Source organism: Passer montanus, unplaced genomic scaffold (genome assembly GCF_014805655.1).
Source record: "Passer montanus isolate IOZ18808 unplaced genomic scaffold, ASM1480565v1 scaffold202, whole genome shotgun sequence".
NCBI lineage: Eukaryota > Metazoa > Chordata > Aves > Passeriformes > Passeridae > Passer > Passer montanus.
This window is the reverse complement of record NW_024366615.1, coordinates 569,183-579,848: the sequence shown is the minus strand read 5'-3', so window position 1 is coordinate 579,848 and position 10,666 is coordinate 569,183. Positions and strand designations below refer to the sequence as shown.

Sequence of the window (10,666 nt, the reverse complement as noted above, 5' to 3'; positions counted from 1 at the left end):
GCCCCTATCCAAGGCAGATTTTGCTCCTGTGCTCTCGGGCAGGATGTACCCACTGCCTGTGATTTAGGACTCACCAGGCATGCCAAGGATGTGTCAGCTTGCTCCTGGCAGCAGGAATTGCGTTTGTGTAACAACAAGTTTTAAATCCCTGTTAAGAAACATTGTCTGATCTGCAGCATGGGACTCGTTCGTTTTGTTGTTGTCATTTTTTACTGAAAAGGATAAAAAAATAAAATGCGCACAAGACGTTTCTCCAAAATTCTGGAGGGCACTTTGGAATGTCTTTAAAACAATTTAAAAAAACCCAAAACCAAGCAACAAACAGCATGACAGATTGGGTAAGAGCCCCATCTCCTCCTCCTGGAAGGCTGATTTGGATGTGAAGAAGGAGAATGTTTGTTGTGTCTCCTGGACACGCCGCTGTCCCTCGCTGCCCGGCTCTGTGCATTGCACAAGGGTTTCAACACCAACCCAACATCAGGCTCTGAAATGTGGATTTCAGCCTGCACAGCCCAGCTGCTGAGCCCTTCTGGAGCCCAGAGCTCGGGAATGACGTGGAGAGGCCAGTGAGTGAGGGCTGCAGTGCCAGGGACAGGGCTCCATCCCTGCCCTGCCCTCCAGTGAGCCCTGGCACCTCTGGGTCTGTGCCAAGAGCCAGAGCTCCATCAGGAGAGACAGGGGCAGGGAAAGTGCCTGCAATGACTGAAATGGGTTAAATTCCAGTATTGGGGCTCCAAATAGGAGCCTGGCTGAGCTTCACAAGGGCTTTTCTTGCTGCAGTCATGGAAGTTTGGAGCTGCTTCCTTTCTACCCCAGTGCAGGCTGAAGCCTCATGTTGTGGGTTGTGTTGGGATCTGCCTTTGCAGGAGGGTTCTGCTGTTCCAGCCTTTGCAGGAGGGTTCTCCTGTCCCCCACTCAGCAGGGACAGAGCCTGTGAGCTCTCAGCTCCCTCCCACCCAGAGCTGCTGGGAGAAGGTTCTGCTCCTCCTGGAGCTGCCAGGATGCTCCTCCCGAGGAGCCTCAGGGCTGCCCTGACCCCAGGATGGCCGGGGAGGGCAGAGGCAGCTGGGACTGCCCTGGCACAATGGGCTGGGGAAGGAAATGCTGCTCTCATTTGTGTCCCCAGCCCCTTGGCTGCACACCAAAGGGCCAGAGCTCCGAGCAGGACAGGCACTCACGGCCAGCAAGGGACACAGGATGCAGGGGACAGGAACTGGGGACAATGGGAAGAACCTGGGGTGCAGCAGGAGCCACAGGCTGGCCCCTGCCTTGCCCTGGCACTGCTGCTTGTGCTTGTGGAGGGATCTGAGCCAGCAATGCAGGCAGACACCTTGGGACCACCACAGCTCCTCTCTCCCTCTGGTTTTAGTAATGCCCACAGCTGAATGAATAGTGTTCCTGCAAGTGGAACTTTGAGGATTCTGGCTGTACAGAAAGGAATTTCTCAGGCAGTGGAATTCAGTGAGGCTTGAGCCCAGCCCAGCATCAGTGCAGGATTCACGCCGTGCTCATGGCAATCCCTCATTTGTACATCATTCCATGGAGACCAACCCTACAAATCCTGGCTCAAGGACTTCTCCTGGAAACCTTGTCTGACGGAGAGTGGACAGAACCCAGGCCATGAGCCCCTGAGTGGTGCCACTTGGAACACAAATGGGATTTTTCTCCAAACGTGAGCAGCTTCCCCACTCTAGGCTTGATCCCAGATTTGAGGCTCAGCCCTTGCACTGGGCAGTTTCCAGTGAAATTCTGGGTTAATTGTGTGCCAGGCTTGGTCCTGGTTAAGCACAGCTTTATTGTGTACCAAAGGAAGTGCAGAGCAAACAGGGAGGAGGCATTATGTATAAAATTCATAACTGGGTGCTTTACAGCCCACTGGTTCCTCCCTCCCAATATATCCCAACTGCAATTAGATATTCCTGAAGGTCCCTTCCAACCCAACCCTTTCTGTGACAATATTTGGGTTGAGTTGTATAATTTCCACTACTGACAATTTCTTGTTGGGCCTGGCAGATGAACACCTCACAATCCAAGGAGCAAATGAAAAGTGATGCCTTTGGGAACCAAAAATAGCTGACATCAGGAAATCCCCTCTCTGTGACACAGAACTTGCACTGCTGGGTGCCACAAGTGCCCTCCCCAGCACCCAGGCTCTCCAGGTAACTCCTACGAGCCACCTTTGCAACCCTGTCATGCTTTCAAAATCCATTTCTTAGCAGGGCTTCATCCCCTGTGACTTCATCGGGGTGTGATGCCATTGCCTCCAAGGCCATTTAGCATTGGAATTACACTTGCAAGCAGACTCTGCACCTTGGAATTGCAGTGGCAAATGCAGAGTCCTTAGTGTAGAGTCCACGCAGAAAAGAAGGTGAAGAGCTCCCAGTTAAATTTCCACCACCTTCATTTATTTTTATTTTTTGTCAATTACAACTGAAAAATAAAAAAGCCTATTAATTTACTAAGAATTTAATAAGTTTTACTTTTTATATTTAGAACAAACCTGTCTCTGACAGTAATTTTTCATTGTCCTTTTCCACAGAAGTGCAAGTGCAAGCTTAATAGGAGAACTCAGGGAATTTTATGCCATAAATTGATCTTGAAAAGTCAAAGCAACGTGGAAGTCCCGTCTTCTTTGAATCTGGCTTCATTAACCCTGTTTACATTTTACTGTAAAAATGCACAGACTAAAAATATCAAATATTTTACTCAAGCTGTTCAGGCAGAGTCCAGATGCAGAGGAACCTGCACATCCCTGTGCCTTTCATTCCAGTCTAGAATTAATCACATTAATCCACATTCAAACGTGAAAACTGAAGAGAAAAGGAGTATAAAAACAGAAATATTCAGCTGGGAAAATATTCAGTTAAAGAGCTCCTGGATCTTTTGATTAAAGTTCAGCTAAGAGACAGCAAGTTTAACATAATCTGGATTCCAACACAAAGCAGAAACCCATTCCTTTGGACTGCGCATCTTAATTTACTTCTGACTGCAGGACTCTGATCATTCTCTCCTTTCATTTACTGTGCTTTGAGGCTGAGCTGGGAAGGAATTTTGGGAGTCTGCGTTCTTCCCAAAAGGACCTCCCTGTGCACAAGGAGCCCAGCTGGAACTGAGAACGTGAGCAGCTTTGGGTTTGTGTCTCTGCACAAACATTCAGGGTTCTGCTGGTGGCTCAGTGCTCGTGTTTGGGTTCTGTGCCATGGGAGGAAACCCAGCAACCAAAGTCCACCAGGAGCAGCTGATTCAAAGGCATCTCACTGATCAGTCCCTGATGTCATCCTGTTACCAACGGAGACCCAAATCCATTTTTTAAGGTCTAGAACCCAGAGCTTGCCCTTGTTACAGGAGCCACCTCCTCCACCCTGCTGACATTTTTCATTTATTGCAGCAGGCAGAAGACAGGTCTCCCTTGCCAGCAAGCAGATGTTCACCAAGAAGGTTTTACTAACTGATCAATTGCAAAATCCCTCACTGCAATCCTTTAGAAAATCAGATGCCCTCTGTCCTTCCTCCCACTCCAGCTTAGTTGCCAAAACTTACATACAAAATTATTACTGTAATGTTTTATAGTCATTGGGAAAAAAAAATCCATTTGGTCTTACAGAATGATGTGAAATGAGTCTGTGGCCTCAAAAGGAAAAAAAAAGTCTATTAAAAGTAGCTCTTTTTCCTCCCTCCTCCCTCTCCCAGGCCCCTTTTACTCCCCTCCCCCAACAATAAAGGATGTTTTGGAACAGCCTTTTCAGGAAACATTTCCACAGCAAAATGCAGCATCATTTATAATATTTAAAGCTACATTTTTGTTGAGATGGCTTGGCAGGCTTTGCTTGCAAATCTGGCAGGATATGGCCAGCTGAGAGTTAGCACTAACAGAGCGAGGATATGCTGACACAACAGAATGCTTTAATCACCATTGCAGCAGCAGGACGAGATCCTCTCCTGCACTGCCAGCTCTTCCCAGTGTGAGAACCAATGGTGCTGCGTGCTCCTCCTTCCCTCCCCTGCCTCTGGAGACTCCAGCTCTCCCTTGCTGTCTCCACTGAGCTAAAAAAGCCTCCTTGGGTAACAGCATATAACATAATGAGCAATGGATATTCCTCTTGGCCAACGCTGTTATGAAAATGCTCCCCATTTCCAGCACAACGAGGAAGCTTAATAATTAAAAAGAAAGCCTTTAACCAGTTTGTGTCCCAATAAAAGGGCTATTTTCACTAGCAGCTAAAGCTCTTTTTTGGCTTTACCCTTTTCTGAAGCAGGGCTGAGAGCCCAGTTTGCAAAATCCCAACTGGAAACTCGTCCCGTTTGAGAGTTGGGAGCTGATCTCAGCCACTCACAACAATCTCTCAAAGCAAATTAATTTCACATTTCAAAGGAGTCCTGAAGCATTTAACCCCAAAAATCTGAGAGCTGCTGCCTTGACTAATGCTTGCCCAGAGCAAGACTTGCCCAGAGAATTCCTGCTGCAGGATCCAGCCAAGCTACAGACTTGCAATACTTCACTGTTCACCACGTTAAGCAATAAAGAGATGCAGTGAAAGAGACTGTGCATTGAACAAACCTTTCCCATTTTGGGAGCATATCAATTGAGAGGTGCTGTTTACTGGCTTTGGTGCCCTGAAAGTTCTTGCAAACACCAAGTGCATGTGGCAGTGGCTCTTGGGAAAAAAGAAAGGTAAAATCCTGTGAGGCCCTGCACACACACACATCAAACCCTGCTACACTGCATCCAAAGCTGTGGAATCATTTCCTCCTTTCTTCCTTTGCTGGGTCAGACTTTGCCTTCTGAGTGTTTACTTCAGGCCAGTGAAGATGTGCTGCCTAATTTCCTCTGCATCCCCTGCGTGTCCAAACGAAAATCCAGAAGTTCAGGAATTGGTTTTCCTACACCCATCATTGCCAGGGCTGGGAAGAGTGGAGGCACATTCCTTGTATCCATGGGGTTGGATGCAGCCCTGTGCAGCTGATTTTTAACCACTGGTTTTCAGACCAGGCCCTTGGAATGGGATTTATGATGAGACCCATAATTTTTTCCAGTGCTGGAATGAGAACCTGAGCTGTTTGACAGGTGTGTGGCTGAGCTGCTCATCCAGGGGGGGTTTGCTGGGGTTGCTCCCCCTCAGATTTGTTTTCCTTCTTCTATACATTTCTACCTTCAGCTTTGTATTGCTTGTGTTTGCAAAGTTGGGGTTACATCCATTTAAGGGATATTACCTCTTTTTTAAAGGGAGAAAAGTCCCATTGAAACGTACTCAGCCTCAAGTCAGAGTTTGCAGCCACAAATCAAATATTAAACGCTGATCCCTCAGGGCTTGTGAGTGCCCACAGAGGCTGGACCTGTGGTGTGTTAGCTGAGGGAAGGGGCTCAGCAGCTCTTGGCAAGCCCATTTCCCATTCCCATGCTTTGGGGTGCTGAGGGCTGGCTGTGCTGGGGGAAGGTTCTGCTAGGGAGGGCCAAAGGGAGGTGAAACACCTGCACCAGGGGTACAAAAGGGCTTTCCATGCTTTTATGGGAACTGTGGCTCAAATGGTCTGGGCTGCAGCAATGGGGATGCTGGACATGCTTCTTCTCCTCTCAGTTTCCATTCCAGGCCCTCACAGCAACATTTGCTGGAGGAATGGTCACCAATGCAGCCTGGAGAAGGAAACTTTCCCTGCTGATCAGGGACCTTTGAGCTCCTACAAGGAATGTTCTGTGCCTGACAGGGCGAGGGGAACGGGCTGGACGTGTGCAGGGACACCAAATGACTTTCCCTGCCTCAATTTTCCTGCAGGTTTTCCACAGAAAAAGCAGATCAGTGTGAAATACAAGGCAGAATGACAGCCCAGAAGCTCCAAAGCCTGTGGGAATGTCCAGGATCCCACACCATCCCTGAGGATATCATGATGCAGTGCACAGATGACTGAGGGGCAGCACAACACCAGCAAAATCAAGTTCTTCAAAGGCAGGCATGTACCAGCTGACTGCTTCTATTTTTGAGCTGTTAAATGTTTTTAGTAGCACCGAAGATCAAAACCCAAGTTGTTCATTTATGGCACAGCCCATTCTACCCAAAACTCTCGAGAGTCTGAAAGTATTACAACCTACTGATGAACTCCCATTAGCAAGTTTGTGTTTTTAATAAATAAAGTCCCATAGAAACAGAAAGTATTTACAATTAGATCAAAATTCTGAATATAATTCACAAGAGAAAATGCTATTTTTTGAGAAGATGTTTTCATATCCTCATAACAGTCATTTGTTCTAAATTAGTACATAGCAATTGTCCATTAAATGAACATTTTTCCCTTAAGACCTATTCTTGTAGAAAAGTATTTCAGGCAAAACTTCTTAACCATGATGTAACCACTCAGAATCAGAACATGTCAGTGATTAGTAACTCACATAAAAAATTAACACTTCGCATGGCTTGAGGAAAACATGGTGAATAATATCAATATGTGAGAGCAGACAGGGTGTGGGGAGAACAACATTTTATTGGAGCAGCTGATACAGTTGAAAGAAAAGTAGAGGCTTTTGGGCACTCAGTGCCTTCATCCTCATAAAGGATAACACCCATTCCTGCAAAACTCTTCGGGTTATGATTCCATTACCACTCTGGAAACATAGGGATTTTGGAGTGAGTGGCTTAGGCACTGTCACTGCTGAATGGACAGTTTCAGAAATACTACCCCTGGCAGGAGTGGGATGAAGCTCTTTGGTTAATGTGCTGCTGGGTTACACAGATTTTTTTTCAGTGCTTTAGCAAAGTACTGAACTCAGTTTCCCTGTCAGAGCATCTCCGCCACTTATTTTCAAATAATTTTGAATATTACTTCCTTAAGGACATGCCCTAAAATTCCTTTTTTTTGAAGCCACTTCTGGACTTCCATTTCGAGGGAAGCCAGTGGGAAATGGGATTGTTTAAGACATGCAGGCTCAGATTGATGGTTCTTGCTGGGTGCTGCTGTGACAGGAATTCAGTGCTGGAGCTGGGGTCCATCCCAGCTCATCTCTGACCCACCCTCCACAGGAGGGGGCAGCTCTGGGAATTCTCCCAACGAGGGATGGAAGGCAACACTTCAACAGAACAGTGGAAAACAACTTAAACCAGAGGGAGAACCTTCCCTTTTGCATTGTAACAGCCATGGAAGCGTGGATGCAATTCCTGCCAGGCCCTGCTCAGCTGGAGCCCCCTGAAATGTGCAGCAAGGCTGCAGAGCTGAGCACGGCTGCAGTGCTGCGTGTGCTCCAGGCCATCCTTCTGAGCCACCTGAGATGACCTCACTGCAAGCCTGCCAGGATCAAAGCTGCTCTCTGCAGCCTGGCAGTGACTTCATCTCAGTGCAATTCCACCCCTGGGCTCCACACCTGGAGGGGAATGATCCAATTCCCCAAACTTCCTGGTGGGAACAACGCTCACTGCTCACCTCAGGCCCAGAGGTTACCTGAAATCAGCAGCAGGAAACGTTTCCAGGTGTAGCAGGCATGAGCTGAAGGATTAATTTTAATATTTACCTCTCTCAGATCCTTTATTGCATAATTTGCATTGGCTTAAGAGTTTCAAGGTCTGCATTAGGAATTTCTACTCCCTGAAGATCCTACTCACACCTACATCACCTCCTTGTCCACTTGGGAATCACCACTCCCCTTGTCTCAGTTTAAGGCACATTTTTTGCTACATAAATAAAATACAGACACGGGGAGAAAACCAAGGGTATTGGGGACCTCTCTTATTTTGATATATAAGTTACCAGTAGTGGCTTTTCCCCTCAGTATTCCCTCTCCTGGTCCACCAGTGTGGGTCCCCCCTGCTTGATGTAGTCAGGGGTCACATTCACAAACTGTCAAAGGTGGGCAGGTGAAATGTGAATCTCTCACCTCAGCACCAAGAATACCCCAAAATGACATTGTTAGGAAATTTATCTTCTGTTAAATCTGTAAATTCACTCTGCTGTGCTCTGCTCCCTGTGGAACTCTTGGGTGACATTACAGGGCAATGCATGCAAGAAAAGCAACGACCTCAACAGCAGGAACATCTCCCAGCACCCCTGGATGAACACCTAGAGCTTGAGTCAAACCCAGGGTGCAGAGTCTCCACCACAGCTTTATCTTTACACAAGAATTAATCTAAACCTTGCTTTTGTTTAGGAGTTAATTTGTCACAGCACTGCAATTTTTAATGATATTTTGACTGCTGTTCAATGGCAGTTTATCAAATAATTGGGAAGGTGTTGGGCCAAGAGGTTTGTACCAACCTATTCCAGCTCAGCCCTGGCTGCTGTGGGGTGGGAACTGGAGTAGCTGCTGCTCCAGCTGCCTCACACTTGCACGAGCAGAGGAATCAAAAGGACTCTGTTTCCTAGGAGTGCTGAGCAGTGCATATTCCTCCCCTAATGAGTTCTTGAAGTGGCATCTGATTTCTCAGTTTGCCCACAAAGGGGTGGCCTGAGCTCTCCTTACCCCCCTTTAGAGAGCTCTGCCAGTGTCAAATCTTGTTATGGAAGGCACAAACATTTTCAGACCTGACATTTCTCCCTTTGGCCTTTGAGGCTCTCCTGGGAAGTCACACCAACCTGTGACTGAATTTTACTGTGCTGCTGCCTTGGGAGCACAAAACGGAACGTTAATGCTTCAGACATTTCCCTGGGAATGCTCAAGGAGAAAGGTTTTTATTTAGTTGAAATTTTAACTGCATGCTTGAGTGAAGCATCGATCATACTCGGACAAAGCAATTTTAAGAAATAACGTAGTTTAAAAAAATTAATTCTGAAAATACTGCCAACAATTTCATGATATAGATACTTTTAATATTAAAAGTAAATTGTAAATGTGTCTTTATAAACAATATGCATAAAATAGATCTACTATACTAAGCTCTCTCTTTTTAAATGCTGTTTCACAGTAATCTCTTAGGTACGCCAAGTTTTTCCCTCATAGAAATAGTGCAATCTGAAGAACATACATCGTGTCAGGGGATCAACAGCTGCTCTGCTCATTAATACAGGTCCTTGTAGATCTCTTGTAGCAGAGGATGGAGGCTCATGTCCGTCTCGGTTTTCTTGATGACCTGCAGGAGCTGCACGTGCTCCGTGACGATCTGCCTCAGGTCCGTCATTTTCTGCAGCAGCTTTGCAAACAGCTGCGAGGACTCGGGGTGGTTCAGCTTCAGCTGCAGCTCCAGGGCTTGCAAAAGGTTGTCCTGAATGTCTTCGATGGGCTTCACGTTTAGCAACCCCGGGCGGTCTGGGGGAAGAAGGGTTGAGAGTTTATCAGCACCGTAACAGCGATTTTCTGCATTAATTTCTTACGTGTTTATCAGCAAATTCAGATGGCATGGCCTGGGAGCTGTCTGGCCATCAGGCAGCTTGTAAGGTTTCCCTGGGATCTGCTCAAAGCGGTTTTAGGATTAATCTTGGAAACATTTCCCCTAGGTGGTCTGGGGAAAAAAAAGGGTTGTGAGTTTGTCAGCATCACAGCATTAAATTAATGCCATGCATTAATTTCTTACACATTTCTTAGCAAATTCAGCTTTTACAGATGGCATTTCCTGAGAACTGTCTGACCATCAGGTAGTTTGTAAGATTTCACTGGGATTTGCTCAGAGGGGTTTTAGAACTAGTTTTATATCTAGAACTAGGTTTATTCACTGACACTTCTCTAGGTTTGATCTACTGCAGTGGATTAAACTAGTGGATTTTCCACAATAAACTGGGAGCGTGTGTGGGAAAAAAAAATGAGATAGTTGAGGGATAAACAATCTGTATCAGGTAATTCACTTCTGGAAAATCAATATGTACTGATGGATTTGCAGGTAGTTGCTGCCACTGAAAATATTTTCTGCTAAGGTGGATGTGAACCCATCAAAATTAAAAAAAAGGCAAAAAAAAAAAAAAAAGCATAAACTCAACTTCTGCAGTTTATTTCATTCTCCAGCACTAAAAGTTAATGAAATGTTGAATGTCTAAGCAATGAAAGCTGCATAACGTTGTTAAATTCTCACATATGACAATGACCACCATGAATTTGTTACTGCTAAAATACTTAATACTGGGTAACACATCCCAAACATCATAATAAATCGTGAAAAGAGTCAATAATTTAAATAACATTTGCTGTGTAGCTATGAAATTATTTTCATAGTTTGATCAATAAAAGCAGTGCCTACTGCAAGGCTTAAATCACTTCCCTGAGGCAATAATTCAGTTTCAGCAAGGACAAGAGGCTGATCTCCATTAAAAATGTAAAAAATAAGCTGTTATTTCCTGTGATCTTGGTAACCTTTCTGAGCAGAGAGTTCTCCTAGCTCAGCTCGACTCGTGCTGGCAAAAAGGCTGGGAGAAAACAAAGCTCTTTATAAATACATCGTGGCTTTACCTCATGGGGAAAACTGCAGTGCAAACTAAAAGGCAAAGCTGGCAGGAAAAGCAGCGAGGGAGCCATGAAAATGAAGATCACTCATCAGGAAAGGATACTCAGCTCTCCAAGAGGGGAGGTTCAGGCAGAGTTTTTCAAAGATAGGAATAAAAGTAATTTTGAGTGTGAACCTGGATATTTGTTTGTCAATGTGCTCATCTTGCAGAATCCCATTTAACTGATAATCCCATAAAATCTGCTTCAGAAAGTCTGGGAGTAAATATAACAAAAAGGTTCCTTCTTATGAATTTTTGAGCAGTTTTTTAAGGATAA

The 10,666-nt window shown here is 45.6% G+C and overlaps 1 protein-coding gene across 2 annotated transcripts in view; it reads right to left on the bottom strand.

The window, feature by feature from the left end:
- Nucleotides 1-6,093: 6,093 nt before the first annotated feature.
- PPARG (peroxisome proliferator activated receptor gamma) overlaps nt 6,094-10,666 on the bottom strand; it is a 54,136-nt gene continuing 49,563 nt past the window's right edge. For both annotated transcript variants that reach the window (XM_039708471.1, XM_039708472.1), the window contains exon 7: nt 6,094-9,223. In XM_039708471.1, coding sequence (XP_039564405.1) covers nt 8,976-9,223 — 248 coding nt within the window. In that variant the 3' untranslated portion in view covers nt 6,094-8,975. The remainder of the gene's footprint in view (nt 9,224-10,666) is intronic.